At 37.8% G+C, this 16,763-nt stretch overlaps 1 protein-coding gene across 3 annotated transcripts in view; it reads left to right on the top strand.

Annotated features, from left to right (window-relative positions):
- The window catches only part of RNLS (renalase, FAD dependent amine oxidase), a 313,163-nt gene that overhangs the window by 263,614 nt on the left and 32,786 nt on the right, over positions 1-16,763 (top strand). The window contains exon 7 of one of the 3 annotated variants that reach the window (XM_024121151.2): positions 11,873-15,928. The exons of 1 other annotated variant lie outside the window; for it this stretch is intronic. In XM_024121151.2, coding sequence (XP_023976919.2) covers positions 11,873-12,025 — 153 coding nt within the window. In that variant the 3' untranslated portion in view covers positions 12,026-15,928. Of the gene's footprint in view, positions 1-5,618; positions 7,152-11,872; positions 15,929-16,763 lie in introns of those variants that run through there. One more of the 3 variants, XM_055080964.1, reaches the window with a different exon arrangement.

Genomic DNA, 16,763 nt, shown 5'->3' with positions numbered 1-16,763 from the left:
TATCTCAAATATTAATTACCTGGTAATGGTCAAAACTGTTGCACATCCATAAATGCAAAACTACACTGTAATAAAATGGAACAAACTGATAATATTTGCAATAACATGAGTAAATCTCAGAAGCATTATCTAAGTGAAAGAATCCAGACTCATAGGCTACATACTGTATTATTCTATTTGTATGACTTTCTGGAATAGGCAAAACTGTAGGGGCAAAACACTCATGCCATGGGCTGTGATTGGGTGAATGGGGTTAACTAAAAAAAGAGGCACAAGGGAATTTGGGGGAGGCTGATGAGAACGTTCTCTATATTGTTTTATAGTGATAGTTACACAGCTGTGTACATTGTCAAAATTTATAGAACAGTACACATAAAAAAGAGTGAATTTTACTGTATGTAAATTATACCTCAATTAATCTGACTTTAAAAACCACTTTTTTTTTAACCTCCACTATTGTCTGAGGGGCACAAGCATTGACCCTTTTATTTTCACAGCATTAAAAGTAGAAAGAAGGTTGTTTCTAGACCTGAAGATCATAATGGCTGCAGTCTTTTTGCCATAATTTCAGAACCCAAACAAAAAGCTATTGGGTCTGTTCAACATGAATGAGAACAAGAAAGAAATAATGGCCATGCTTCTGGGTTGTCAAGAAGAAGGGAAAGGGAATGGGAGAAGGGATGAAGAAGGGAAAGGGAATGGGAGAAGGGATGAAGAAGGGACCATGCTTCTGGGTTGTCAAGAAGAAGGGAAAGGGAATGGGAGAAGGGATGAAGAAGGGAAAGGGAATGGGAGAAGGGATGAAGAAGGATTGAATTAGTGGGAAATTAAGCAGCTATTAACTTAAGTGGGGGAGAAGTAGTGATTAGGCTCAGCTGAGTAAGAAAGATGATTTTAAGTTTCTCTCTCAACTCAAAATCAAAAGCATTTTTGGCCCTCTACATCCTTGGAGCCCAAGCAATTGGATCGTTTGAGAGATTGTGATGCAACATTTATATTTAGATGAAAACAAAAGGATTCAAGTCTGTTAAATCACCTTGTAAGTAGGAACTGGTTTTGTACCCTCACACCTTATACAGTGCTCGGCAGCTACCAGGAACGCAACAAACATTTGAAGAGTTAATGAATGAATATACTAAAACTTGCTGAAGGACAGAACGACTTTCTATTAAATTAAAAACTTTAAAGGGAAATGTAATACGACTGTTGTTTTGTCCATGATTACTGCCACAGTACTCTAGAGAAAACAGTATCTCATTCTTTATTGTGTGCTTGTTCTGAATAAGTCCTCATCAAAATAGACTGCTCCAGTGTTTTCAGGACTTTAAAAGACAGAATAGGTCTAAAAGAATTCAATGTAGACATCACCAGTTGAATATACAATTTCAGCAAAGTATATCCTTTGCAGTTCAAGCCCACTAAAGCTGCTACATGGATCATAGAATTGATTTGTGGCACATTCTGCCTGCATCTACCCAATGTTTTATTAAAATAGAATAGACAAATACCAATAAAGAGAAAAGCTACACTGAGAATTGACCAAACCACATCACTTTCTTCACACCTAGGGTATTGCAACCAATAGTAATTTTACAGCAGCTCTCTGTGTACCAGATACAGAGCTCTGTAGCCAGAAGCCCAAAATACAAGCAAACCTTTCCCTAAAGCACACAAAGAAACGGGTTTATGAAATCACCGTTAAATATAATAGAACACTGGAGAGATGAGTAGAACAGAGGCAAGATAAGATGATGCACATAACACATAAGAACCCATTTAAAATGTACCATCTCTGCAGGAAATCAACCATGTGTTGATAAAGCTCTTTATGAATATTAAGTACTATAACATAATATAGGATTGAGAGCCTCAAACACGAGTGACCAAAAGAGGTACAATATTTTTTAAGGAAATATACCTAAAAATAGATTAAATGGTATCATCAGCACCCTGAATGTATCATTATTATCCCAGTTCTGAGTATCACTTATCTTCAATAATATGTGGTATATGGTTAAGAAATTATCCTTATCAACACTTTTCTTAAGAATGTAACAAATATATTCCATATGTCTGTGATTTCTGGCTGTGCCACAAAAATCTGCACAGGGAGAGTTGACTCTTCTAAGAAAGAATTTTTAAAAGATAAAAAAATTAGACATAAATTGGCTAGGTCATCCAGAAAAATTGTGTTTTTTATCCTTTGTCACACCTATAGCTTTCAAGAATGTATTTACCATCTCCGAGGGAAAAAGTTATTTAAAGGATTATTTAGACTTTATGTCTGTGCAGGCTCAGTACAGTTTAGCTATAATCTGTGGAAATAGCATAGACTGTGTCACTATGGTCTCCATCTTTTGAAATAAAGGCAGACATCCGTATATCCCTTTATACACACACATAGGCATTCACACATACACACACACTCATCTAGTTCTATTTTATACCCCTTTCAAGGTACTCTTTATACAATGGCATTTTATGACATGAGGGTGAATTATCTGGGTATGAAACCATCTTTACTACCTATTTGAAATTCAGACTGATTCAAATATTCCTAGTGCCTTTGCCTGGACTCCACAAAATGTGAGCTAGAGATAGAGAATTCAGCTTTCCAGGAGTGATGATGTAAGTGTCAGCGCAAGGATTAGGGACACCAGAATAGTTGTTTCCTGGACAATGAAGTTACTCAAGAAAGGAGTCAGAATGGTGAGGTGTGATGACACAGAAGGAAAAAGAAAAATTCAGAGACAGAGAAACCAAGGGAAGTTATTTTCATAGAGAAAAAAATTCCACCACATTTAAAGACCACTTGAACACTGAGAATTTAAAGCTTTCAAAAGTTTGAATTAGTTTTTTGTTAGCCCGTGTACATACATCCTTTGAGCAAACATTTATTCGATACCAACCATGTTCAATGGAGATGTAAATGGAGATGCTGGAAATACAAGAATGAATAAAACACAGTTCCCATAGCTTTCTATTTCTGAGGACTCAAAAGGCTTTTAAACATCAAATATCTCTTACCAAATTGTAATTCGGCGAGTTAAATGTAGAGGAATCAACAACTTCTTACTGCCTTTTCATCAAACTCCAGAGGGACCTTAAAAAAAAAAGTGAAAGGGATAGACACATTACATTTTTAATTTGGCCAATAGAAAACATTTTGTACTGTTAAAAAAAAATCTGTATTCGACTTTCATTTCTCAGATCTCCCTTTCCTGTATCACAGAAATTTACTTAGGGGTCAGTAGTATTTTTCACTATTGACACAACACTACAGTCTCATCTTTTTCAGAGTGCCTGGACCAGTTCCCCATCTATAAATATGTAAACAAACATTTCCATTGACATCAGCATAAGTTATGGTCTCTCCTTCATTTATTTACATTTCTCCCTGTTTTTGTAAACAGGTATATATAGATGCTTATAATCAATGCCTTGGGAATACGGTAAGAATAGGAAGATGTAAACAGAGAATCAATACAAACCACATTTACCTTCTAGGTACTTGCAATTTGGAGGTAGGTATGTATTCCACATTTGATTAAGTCTTTTTCCCCCATTCCTATTTTTCTCCACACCTTTTATGATTACTACCTGAAAATTTCGCTTCAGGTAAACAAACAAAATGTTTTACCCCAGATTCTAGGTCTATCTAGATCAATATTTGTATAAAAGGGAGGTTGTGCAAGTTTCTGGGAAATAAGTTTTACACAAGATTTTATTCCATTTTTTTAAATTACTCATCCGCTCACCAAGTCCAAACTTAGGTTGTCCAGTGTTACCTGAGATTACTGATAGTTTTTCAAAGCTGACCTTTGCTGCTCTCCAACCCCTCTTTTATGGGCAACATTCCTCAGGCTGACAGAGACTCTGCTCTGAGCCACATCAAGCACCTCGCCCCAGAGCAGTGGTTCCAAGCGTGTTTACTTCATGGACTAGTAAATCCCTCTAAATATTTTGGGAACCAATATAATATTGCTATCTTTTTATTCTGCAATTAAGAAGTTAAAAAGTAAAACATAGCTACAAGAATTTAATGCAAAGAATAACCCACCCCAAAATATGTAGTAAGGATATCACCTCATAACAATCTATAAATAGAATACATTTTGCTCTATGAAAAAGCTCATAATTCTTATTTTTTCTCTTCTTGCCATAGATTGACTTTTGGGAACCACTACCTTTGAGCTTTGCATAGGGGCTCTAAAAGAATAAGTTAACCAAATATTCAATTTCTTCTGTTTATGTACTATGGCATGGGTTCAGGTTTACACTGGCAGCAGAGTGGAGGAAGTGAGCAAATGTATGAATCAGCTCCATACCATCTCAGGCCTCCTAGCTATTCAGATTGCCAGTGTGGTCAGTACCTCACAAACACAATGGACAGGGGAAATGCCAACACAAAGATATTATTACTCAGAGCTTACCCCAATCAAGTTAGTGTGCAACTAGGAGACAATAAGATTTCCTTGAAATCCAGGGACAGTTTAAGGAAAGTCACCCTCTGACATTGGAATTGATTAAAAACCGATTCAAAAGATGTAGTGTGTGTATCAAAAGCACAAGTGATGGTTTAGACATCTCCTTCTGCTGTCAAGACTCAGGCATACCCAAGTTTAAATAAAGTGACCCTGAAGAATGTAGAGCAACATAAGCAAACAATAAAATTACCTACAGTCTTTTATAACACCAGAGCGTTTTTTTAATGTGAATTCTTTCAAATGCAATTGAGAAATAGGAGGGCAGTAGTACCACAGGGGAATCGTATTGGTTTTGTACATGTTTACGTTTTCTCACAAGCAAACAAATATTTGCTTTGGCAAATATGAAAATCTTAAGAAAAAAACTGAAAATCTCCAGAGGTCTCTTCCTTTAGTGCCATAGTGGCTGCTACAGAGACCTCAAGAACCACTGGGTTTTCCACCATGTTATGCTCTTCAGCAAAAGTGTAAGTGCTGATGAAATAACTACAAAGACATTTCCCCTTTGGTAAAATGATGGACTGATGAAGAAGGCTATATCCTGGATATTTTTAATTTTGGTCAAATTGGTCTCTTTTAGAAAAGCAGCTTCCCCCCAGGACCTATTACATCTCAAATGAGGAAGCATAAGCCCCAGAGTTTAGGCTGCAAAGATGTCCCTAGATTCAGAGACTGGGGAAATGTTATTAATCTTGCTAGTCAATTTACTTTATTGTTTTTGTTAGTGCTTTCAAAGTTCTTTAGGTTTTGAATTACCTGCACCAACTCTATCTTCCTACAAGCTGTGATACTTGTAAAGCACAGTTTTATAGAACTATGGTTGTAGCCAAAATATATGTATTTTATTTTCACCCAGCAGTCAAAGACCCGATGTGACCCATGCAAGGGCAGTGGTCTAGAAGGAGGTTACTAGAAGGTTATTAGAAGGAATTGGAATTGAGCTTCCAGCATCATTAGAGGAAATGGCTCCTGATGTGATTCTAATTCTTGGCATTGAAATATCTCTGCTTTGGACAAAGGCAATGCAGCAGACTCTCCTGGCTTAACGGGAAAAGAGGGGAAAAAAACAGTAAAGAATATTTAATTCTCTTATTTCTAATTACGTGTTTGCTCTGCAATCTTCTAATCCAGGATTGGTATATAGGATTCCTCTCAAGTGCCAACTCCAATTGACTGGTAGTGGCTGCCTGAAGCAATGAAGTGAGAAGGATGCTGAGGCCACTTCTGGGCTCAGTGGAGAAGAATGCCACAATTGATTAGTGATGTCTGTCAGGAGATACCGCACATGTGTCACCCCTATAATCTATGTTACAGTTGAGGAAATTTGCCTACTAAGATGAATGGTCTGGGCAGACAACAAGATTCGGTTCTGGAATCAGTAAATTTACCTTTGTAAATGAACAAATCGATTCTGTGATAACCAGTCCATCTCTGTCAGTTTCACCTGAGGCTGCTCATTTGGGTGAATTGGGAAAATGGAGGGTTTAAACCAGCAATGCTGAAGACCTTAGAAATCCTGACACTGAGATGCTGCTTGCCTGAAAAGGCCCTGCTTAAAGGATCCTGCCACTCAGTATCTTTGTCCTAGTTATGCATTTACTAACTAGTAAGTTCTCTTACCCTATTTAATATTTGCCGTATTTTATCAATTGTAAGATGCCATCAAATCGGTATGCACCAGGAGACAGTCAGGATGTAGTGTCCACACATGTGAATTTGGTTATTTTTAGTGGTCTAACAGTGGGACCACCACCGCAACCCCTTGATATTTAAAGTAACAAATAATTTAAGGACCATTTGAGAAAAGAATATGAGCCTTGGTTGCTACCTAAAAACCTTTCTTTCCCACTGGAGAGAAAGTGTACGATCAGAACTTGAAGAACAGGTATCGGCGTCTTGGAGGAAAACCCCAGAAAGGACAATTCAGTGGAGCACTCTTGTAAGAAATGGTGTGTGGCCAGCACTCAAGGCTGCACAGAGGACAGATTGTGTGGGGAAGAGCATGGACATTGACACCCTTCGTGAAAGAGTGCTTCACAGAAGTCAAACTCTGAATGTGGAGATTCTGGAAAAGCTAACCAACTTATTCCTCTTTTATTTCCTTTTTATGTTTGCGAAAGATCTACATGTAGATAATTCTAAAAGAACTTCTCTAGTAAGTATAAAATAAAGCTTTGTGTCATGCTGACACCATTTAAAAAAATTTCTCATTGGTACTTAAAATATTGATGATGCCTTAGATTCAATAAAATGCAGTATAATCTACATCCATAACAAGCTGCAGCAAGCACCTGATTGTTCATAGGTTGTCTAAGTTCTCTCAAGTTAATTGCACAGCTAGGATTAAAGCTTGTGAGACCTTAATTCTTGCCTAGCTCACTTGAATATCACCTAGTGCCATATTTCAGAAAGTAAACAAATGGGCTGAACGGCCAACTAGAACTGGTCACCCTAAAATACAGCCACCGTGTAGGCCAAATCAATGAGATTGTTCTGTGGGTAGACTTCTGACAGTCCAAGGACAAGCTCTAGCTGTCAACATAGGTTTGGAAGAAAGAAGGTACATTGTCATGTGTGTCACTGAATTTTTTTGCTAACCATCAACTGTAATTTTGTGGAAATACCCATTTAGCCTACTTGTCTGCCTCCCTCTTTCTTTTCATCTTTAATTTCATTCTCACCCCCAAGGGACTATTTTTGTGTGACTTTTCACAATTAATAATCATTATAAAAAGAAACTATTAGGTTAAATCACATAAAAGTTGACAGCATTTTACCATTTCTGACCTATAGAATCAGCTAATTTATGTAGTTTAATACATGACATAGGAGACATTCACATACAGCAGTTCGCAGAGACATTTATCATTACTGAGAGCCTTCTAAATACAATAGCTTTTCCATTTGAGCTTCTGCCAGCTCTGTGGGAGCCACTGAACAACACTTCTTGTGTAGCTGGTTCCCTGTGAACACCATTTGATCAACTATGTGTACCATATTCTTTCTTTAAACTCAATAAACATTTATTGCACACTTCATGTGGGCTAGGCACCATTTTCAGCCTTGGGTACAAAGATTAGTGCATCACAGTCCTCACTTTTCAGAGCATGCAGTCTAGGAAGGGAGACAGGCATGGGCATAATTACAGTGCAAAATAGCAAGTAACATAATAGATATAAATAACATGCTGAAAAGGCACTTACCCTGCCTGGCAGAGCAAGAAGACCTCTGAGCAGGTGACATTTGTGCTAGTTCTTAAAGGATAAGCAAATTACTTGGCAGAAAAGAGAGGGAACAATACAACATCACTAAGCAGAATGACTTGTTCAAAGTCACAGAAGCACAACAAAGGAGGATGTGCTTGAAGACCCTTAGTTTGAATGTAGGTAGGACACATGGCAAAAGTGAGAGAAGCAGCTAGAGGGGAGGCTTGGATGGAGGTAAGATTGGGTTATGAAGGGCCTCCCAAGGGGGGCTGAGGAGTTTGCGTTTTATTCTACAGGTGGAGAGGAGTCACAAGACACACATGGGTTTAAATCACTTAGCTATAAAACTGCTTTTTCTGCTTTGAATTTGTATGTCCAGTCCAGTCATCACCTAAGTATATAGAACCATTATATTAGCGACCCGCAGTATCAGCCTCTGCAGTTTGAGTTCTTTCTTACCCGCCCTGGCACACATGTGAGCCCAAGCATCCTGGATTTCCAAGGTGTTGTTTCAGCCCTGACATCTCTCTTAAACACAGTCATTGAGCTGTGGTTCCTCACTGTGGCTGGAAGCATAGCCAAAGGCTGCATTACTGTGAGAGATTGTGGCTTTGACAATTACGTGCTCCTCCACTGCAGGGCTCTCTACTTCACATGGGTGAAGGAGGTTGCCAACACACCCTTCATGTTTTCATATTTTCCTCATTGGGTAATTGTAAAATGGGCGAATCCACCTAAATGCAGCAAGACTGATTTCATCCCAACTGCAGACTGGCTAATCAGTGGCCCAGTTTTCCAGCCATGTGATCTGGCATCTGGCACTTACCACTCATCAAATGAAATTACACAGCACCGATAAATTACCACCTCACCCCTAGGCAGAACTTTTTTCCTTAAGCTACCTCCTGCTTAACACTTGTCTAATGTTTAATAGTACCATGGCTTATCCATACAGGGATGTCAGCTGGAATGTATCAAAACTTTACTACAAATGGAGATTTATATATGTGTGTGTATAAATTAAACATAAACACACATATAGGTATATGTATATGAATATGTATGAATGAGTTATCCCATTTATGTGAATTTTCCAGATGACTATTAAATATTTTTGTTTTATTTTACTTAAATTAAGTCTTTATGGAAACATTTCTGAAGGGGTTGGAGGGGCGAGTTCAGGAGTTCTGCTTTGTTTGAATGTTTCTTCACCTCCGAGCTTTCTGTCCTCAGGAAAGTAACAGTCTTTCTGAGTCTCAGCTTTCTCAGCTATAAAATGAGAATAGTAGCAACTACCTCATAGTTTGCTGTGTGAATTAAGTGGGGTGTGCGTGTAACGCTTTTGGTATGCAGTGACCATTCGAGAAATGCCAACAATTAATACTTTATGCATATTAGAGTTGATTCTGGAATATTGGGGCCTTCATCATGAGCATTAATGATTGCAGGAAAACTAAGAGCTAGTACCCTTGGGGACTATTAAGAGCCAGAAAGTTATTTGCCCTCCACTAAGTGACCCCAGACTGCCAGGCTTTTTCCCAGCTCAGCCTGGTTTTCGAGTGTTTCTACAGCAACCCTTGCTTTCAGACTACACATTGTCATGTTCTAAATCGCTAATATATAGGAGCCCAGCAGTTTTCTTTCTCCCTTAGTGTTTCACCGACAAATCAAATCATCCAACTTGTTTAAATTCCATCTAAAGCAGGAGATTAAAAAGCTCCGATTGGACACCCAAGTCTGTGCTTTAGTGTCTGTACTATGTGCTATCTATCTTAGCCACTCAAAGATCTTTTCTACCCATTTCAAGATTATCGGCTATGGAAAGACAAATAGTGCACGATCTCACTTACATGTGGAATCTAAAATAGTCAAATGCATAGAAGCAGAGAGTAGAATGGTCATCGCCAGGGGCTGGTGGGAGGGGAAAATAAGGAGATGTTGGTCAAAGGGTACAAAGTTTCAGTTATATATGATGAATCGGTTCTAGCAATCTAATGTACAGCAACATGACTATAGTTAATTGTACTGTATTGTACACTTGAAATTTGCTAAGAGAGCAGATCTTATTAATTACCTTGACTATGGTGATTATTTTGTAATGTATACATATAATACAACATCAAGTTGTACATCTTAAATATATACAATTTTTATTTGTCAATTATACTTCAATAAAGCTGGGGAAAAAAGAAATTATGATTCAACATAATAAATTAAAACTATGACCTAATTTTCTTAAAAGATTATCTGCTATGTCTGTGATAGATGATATTGCTATCAAGTAACCTCCAGAAAAGTGAGGGGATACTTTTAACATTTTACATTTGTATCTGATACAGGTCTTTAAAGGTCCATATCTTAAGTGATTCAAGATGGAAATAAATGTACCACCTCTGTTTTTAAAGCAAAATATGTCATATAAATAAAAATATCTATGCAAAGTTTTTCTGGTTTTAAAAAATTATAAAAGCATATACTAACTCAGCCTATCAAAAATCTAAATCAGCTCCATAATCCAAATGGCATTTATTACATTTCTTGATTTTTTGGTGTGATTTTTAAACAAGCAAATCCTCATGGGCCTTATTCTGTTACTCTTCATGAAAACACTGTATAAGACAGACCAGAACTGCCACGTTGTAGTCTATGTGAATGGTGCCCCCTGAAGTTGTGCGGAAAAGTGGTCCCAAGTGAGACTGCCTTTATAATAGCTTTGTGTAATTTGGTTTTTTAGGGAGTTTTTGGTGCTTCAATAGCCAAACCACCAGTATCCAAGATAAATACATTCATCTCCAGCTCATTCCACTTGCTGTGAATGCTTGTTAGCACATACATTCCAATTTAGAGAATAATTTTTCCAGGAAATAACCTCTATACCTTTTTCATCATTTCAAATATTATAAACCTGGTTCTACAAAATAAAATAAGTCACAGACTTCAGCTGATTCTCCCTACTTTGGGTGCATATATAGTAAATTCTAAATTCTTAATAGACTTTATTTATAAATTTTGTGTTTTTAAAATTTGCAACACAATATTCCTCTTATTTTGCCTCTCAGTTATGTCCCTTCCTCCTGTCAACCCTCTCCCCCAACACACACACACACACACACACACACACAGTGACCTGCCCCACAGATTCCTAAACAGTACCCATAGACTGTGACGTTTACACATGCTGCCCCTTCTCTTTGGAAAGCCCTATACCTGTTTCCTCCCCTGGCAAACTTTTATGTGTCCATCAGAACTCACATGAAGTGACCAGTCATGCCCCTTTGAAGCTTTCTCTGTCCTCTGTCAGGTGTGCTGGCCTCCTCTCATGTGTTCTCATAGCACCTTGCCTTTCACTCTGTCTTAGGCCTTAGACACTTATATGCCAGTAGTCATGCTGAACTGGAAACTCCTTAAGGACATGATCCTTTAAATCTCTTTTGAATCCACCTTGTCTGGCACATAGCAGGCTCTCAATAACAGGTGAATGATTTCATGAATTTTGTTCTCCCTAATGAAAAGATTAACTGTACTTTCAACTGATTTAGCAGATCATGACCTATTAATTTTGAAGTTCAATACACTTCTGGTTATCTTATCAAATAACTGAAAAAGTAAAAATTTAAAAATTTCAATGTAAACACTTGGGCGAGAATCATGCAATTCTTCAGCTTTTCCAGGGAGACCAGATATGGTTACATTTGCACAGAGGAGCAATTTATGGAACTAGTTGGAAATATTCTATGTTTTCAGGCTATCTTCTTTACCAAGATTGAAAGTCAGTACATAATTGACAATAAAAGGATATGGTGTTCTAATCAGTGGGAATAAAGGAAAAGTAGTCCTCGCCCTTGTGACTGATTGGTTTAGGAAAATGCTTTCATTCGTAGAGGAAGGAGGAGGTCCTTACTTTTTTTTCCTCCCCATGGTGAAAAATTTCAAGCTGAATGACAATTAGCACTAATCTGGCACTTTATAAATTGTGATGTAGCCTTGCTAGTCAAGCTGTGAATGTATATTGTTTGCACTTAATCCTTAACATAGCCAAGGGGTCTTGGTTTAGTTTTCCGTTGCTCGTGAAACACCTTGATTTCTCCAGGTAGACAAACGTTCCCCAGGAGGACATTGACGTGACAGCACAGCAGAGCACAGAATGTCAATTTCAATTATTTTTTTTAACATTTTCAGGTTACAAATGCGGCTGCCAACTCTCCTGGTCAAATGACTCTTCATCTCAAACCTTTTCTTGTGTGTGGAGGGGATGGATTTACTCAGTCCAACTTTGATGGCTGCATCACTTCTGCCTTATGTGTTCTGGAAGCTTTAAAGAATCATATTTAGTACCTGTATTTTTTTTTTTTTTTTTTTTTTGCGGTACGAGGGCCTCTCACTGTTGTGGCCTCTCCCGTTGCGGAGCACAGGCTCCGGACGCGCAGGCTCAGCGGCCATGGCTCACGGGCCCAGCCGCTCCGCGGCATGTGGGATCTTCCCGGACCGGGGCACGAACCCGCGTCCCCGGCATCGGCAGGCGGACTCTCAACCACTGCGCCACCAGGGAAGCCCCTGTATTCTTATTTTTTACATGTACTTTGGGGTTTTCACAATTTTCTGTCATTGATTATTTTGTTTTATATTTTGTTGAGAGAAATTACCGGAAAATTGTTCTTTACTGATTGTTATTTTTCATATGGAGTATAAAATCAATTTTATAATTTCAATAGCTACAACTCATGGTAGAAGGAAATTCCTTGTACTTTATACTTTTCTCCACTTTTCTGAATTGCCATGTCTACTCCTTGTTGGAGGCAAAGTAGTGCTTAAGAAAAACAAATGACTCTCCCCCAAAATTATGTCAAATCAAAGTAACAGTTCATGTTCAGAAACCTTTATTATTCTTTTGAAAATTTCAATCCCAAGTGACGAATAATCATTATCAAGGCCTCATTATAAATCTTCAAGTATGTCCTTGATTCAGTATTTTTACAAATTGCCACACTACAAGATTCCTCCAAACTGTGGTAACAGAGTGTAATTTTTGTTTCTCATTTCTCTTCCAAGTTATTAAATGATCCTGAATTGTAGGTCACATATGTCATCATCTCTAAGAACGCGGTTTGGAGGGCAACTTGACTGACAAAGAAATGTCTCTTCAAATTTTCAGAAAATAACCAGATTCAACTTGACTTTCCAAGTCACACAGTACTTATTAACCTTAGAAAAAAAAAATCCAGTCTTAATAGGAAAGAGAAAAATTAAAGAGAAACTGAGAGAAATTATATTGATCTTTACCTTTTGCTATCTCCTGTGGCTAGCGCTGTTACTTTTATGTCCTCTGCAGTATGTGCTGTGGCACTTAGACTCTGTCAAGTTTAATGAATTTAATACAAAAAAATTTACTGAACCAGAAAATAGATGCACTTAAAACAGTTCAACATTTGCCAACTTAGCGGTTCAGCATATCACCCACATGCTTCACTGACAACCCCATGACTTGCTGGCTGGAGAGAAATTGATCCCCAGCCTTCCAAACAAGCTACCTGTTGCTAATTTGGAAAGCAAAATGGTGAGTTCCATTTTGCCATTTTGAAAGGAAAGAAATTGTTGCAGCCTCTCAAACTGAGAAAAGTTCAACAAAAGACTCCTTAGCTTGGTAGTATTTAAAATCTCACACCTACATGCCCACTCTCATACATACATACACACAGGCACGGGCAGAATTTGTTTATGTAACTACAGAGTGGGTTTTGTGATTCTATGGAATGTCATTATACATCTCCTATTAGCAATCAATTCATGGAAAACTGAAATGCCTACATGTGGTTAATATCACTTATTTTTGAAAACACAGAAAGGAAAAGGGAAATTACTGTGATCTCTGGTATGATATGATAAAGATATTGACATTTCTTTCATCATTTTGGCCTATATTTGATTAACATTTGTCTTTATTCTGGTTATACCCTTAAAATATGGTAAAATAGTACATTCAAAAATATTAAGTAACTATTTTGTTTTTAACTCATATAATTCTGGAGCCATTTGAGTGAAAGCATACTGAAGATTTAAAAGCAATGTTATATTCGTCTCATGAGTGTATATACTCCCAAGAAGAGAGAGAAAATTATTTATAAAGGTGGAGTGGGTTACCTACAGAAATTATTCTAAGCCATTACTGACGACTTTTAATATCTATTCATTCAAAGTGTGTTTCCCTAATAATTGTGCATCTGCTTAAAGAAGACTATGGCAATACGAGAATGCACTCAACTGCTTAGTATGTAGATCATTGTTACTTTGCTAATTTAATCATTTTGAAAATTCATTTTACATTTAGATCCATCTCTGATAGAAACAGACCAATTCCCTGATGCTCAAATAAGGAAAGAAAATGTTTCAAAAGTTTGTTTTTCTATTTTCATTTACCTCTTCCTCTTTAGAAATTGAAATGGATATGGGACTATCTTGTGCTAGAAGCCATCAAGCCTCAGATGGCCAGGATGCCCTAAATGACCCAGGGCAAAGGCAGCTAAGTCCCCTGAGAAATAGGGGTCAGCACCTTTTGGCAGAGTTACCAAGGTGTATGTATGTCAGCTCCACAGGACCACACAGCACCACAGTACTTCCAAACAAGAACTTTTATTAAACTAGCCAAGGAAATCTGCTCTGTTTTGAAAGGAGCATATTCAAGTGAGAAACGGCTTGAGCAGTGGGGTGATTTAATACTTGTTAGCTGATAAATATAGACTTTGCTGGAATAAAACTTTTTAAAAAATTTTTTTAACATCTTTATTGGAGTATAATTGCTTTACAATGGTGTGTTATGGAATAAAACTTTATGATGCAGGGTTGAAAAGCTTAATTACTAAACTGTCTATACACATCTTGCTCAGGCAGCGAGGGTGACAAATTATAGCAGTCGAATAGTATTTTTCACCTTTGGCATTTCTGAAGGGGAAAAGTATGCCTAAAAACATCGAGAAAGCAGTAATAATCCCAGACCAGATATTACTGAGGGAAACAAAGACACGTCATTGAGTCACCAAGTCTTCTGTGCAAAATGCCACCATCACCACCCCTCCACCTACTTACTACCTTGTTAAGTAAAAAGAACAAGGTCAATTTTACATTTATCTGGCATTTTATACATACATATATATATATATATATATATTTCCATCCTCCTAACATCTTGTGAAATAAACAGAGCAGAGAATTCTTATTCACATTTGACAAATGAGGAAACTGAGGCACAGAGATTGGCCAACCAAGGTCACATCATCAAATGCAGGACAAGAACCCAGACCTCCCATGACCCATTTCTATTTACGTGGCACCATGCCGGTGCCAGATGAGCATGATAATTAAAGCTGAACTGAAATATTAGTTGGAGGTGCAGTCAGCACCATGTGGTCCTCTTATTGATGTTTCATTTCAGAGAGCTAACACTAATCCTGATGTGATGTATACAGGAGTCTAACATAGAATAAAGTCTCCGTAAGTACTGGCTAAGTGATTTATATTCCTGTTATTTTCATTTGCTGGTTTATTTCCTTCTTTGGGGGGCACTTGCTGTGAAAAATGGCTAATGACACTGAATTTCAACCCCGCAGTAGTTGGTGAGCAAGCAGGCTTCCTCTGCTTTCAGCGTTTCCTTCTGTATTCCTCTTTGTCTCTCCATTCCCTTTGTTTCATTCTCTCCTCTATTAGTTTCTACCATTTCTTTCTCCCCTCTTATTTTTCCCTCCCACTTCTTACCCTGTGTCCCTTTTCAGAAATCTGGAATATAAATGCAATCACATTGTGACTCATAGCATTTGTAATTTTTTGCTTTAATATAATCTCTTTTCTCTAAAATTAAAGCAGTCAATGCTGCATTTTATTCAAGTTGATAAGACAATCATTATTTTGATTTTTCAAAAGTAATGCAAGAATTCAAAACTATCTGTAGCTTTCAGGGATCTCAGTGCTAATAACCTAAAATATATATGCAAATCATGGTATCAGGCTCTGTGGTGGACACAATGGAATATAATTAGCCATCTCCACCTAAAGATGCTAGTTAGGAGAAGACAAGTCCCATAGAGTGGGAGGCATGGTAATGGTACATTTTGGTGGAATCGCAGATAGTAAATAAGATGCTGTATCTCATGAAACTGGGAATCCTAAGAGAAAGAATCATGTTTCCTTGGAAGAGAGAGCGTCTCCAAACAGAAGCAGAGATCCATCAAGAAAACACTTCCGACAGCATCCCTCTCCTCCACACCATAGCTGGGCAGACCTGGCTGACTCTAGGAATCCAAACTGTGTATCAGAGTGGTCAGGATAAGTGAGTACTTTCTGTGGAGAAGGCTCAGTGAAACACAGAATGTAGTCTCTGGGAAAAGGAAAAAGCCTTTGCAAACCTCAGACTAGCTGGTTCAGGACTGAGCTGCTATAATCCAGTCTGGAATGTCCTTGTGTTTCAGCCAGTATCATCTGGCCAGGTAAGCCAGGGAGGGTTGAAATGGTACTGTGTCCTGTGTTTCCTCCTGAACAGACAGTAATTATAGTCCACTTAAGAGTTCACAGCAGAATCTATCAAATGAACCTGCTAAGGAAAAAGAATTTCTAAAGAGTGTGTTAATTGAAAAGGCATGCAGAATCATAGAATCCTGGAATGTCTAAATTTAGAGCAACTTGGAGACCATTTAGACCAGTTCTTAGCCATCTTGGATTTTGAACCTACTAGAGAAGCTATGGAAAGCTATAAGATTTTCTCCTAATAACAGCAACAAAAATAACAATGTACATAGAGCCTGCTGGCTAGCTGCCTGTTTTTGTAAATAAAGTTTTATTGGAACATAGCCTTGCCCACTTGTTTGTGTATCATCTGTGGCTGTTTCTGCACTACAACAGTAGGGAGGGGTGTTTGCAACAGAGACCATATAGCCTACAAAGCCTAAAATAGTTCCTATCTGGTCTTTTAAGAAAAAATTTGCTGACTTCTGTTTTAGAGGGTTACAAACCCTCCAAAATCTATTTTTAAACGCCCGGGGGTCTATGGACCTCAGATTAATAACATCTAAATCTCCATCCTATT

This window comes from Physeter macrocephalus, chromosome 20, assembly GCF_002837175.3.
Source record: "Physeter macrocephalus isolate SW-GA chromosome 20, ASM283717v5, whole genome shotgun sequence".
Classification (NCBI taxonomy): domain Eukaryota; kingdom Metazoa; phylum Chordata; class Mammalia; order Artiodactyla; family Physeteridae; genus Physeter; species Physeter macrocephalus.
This window is presented reverse-complemented; position numbering and strand designations above follow the sequence as displayed.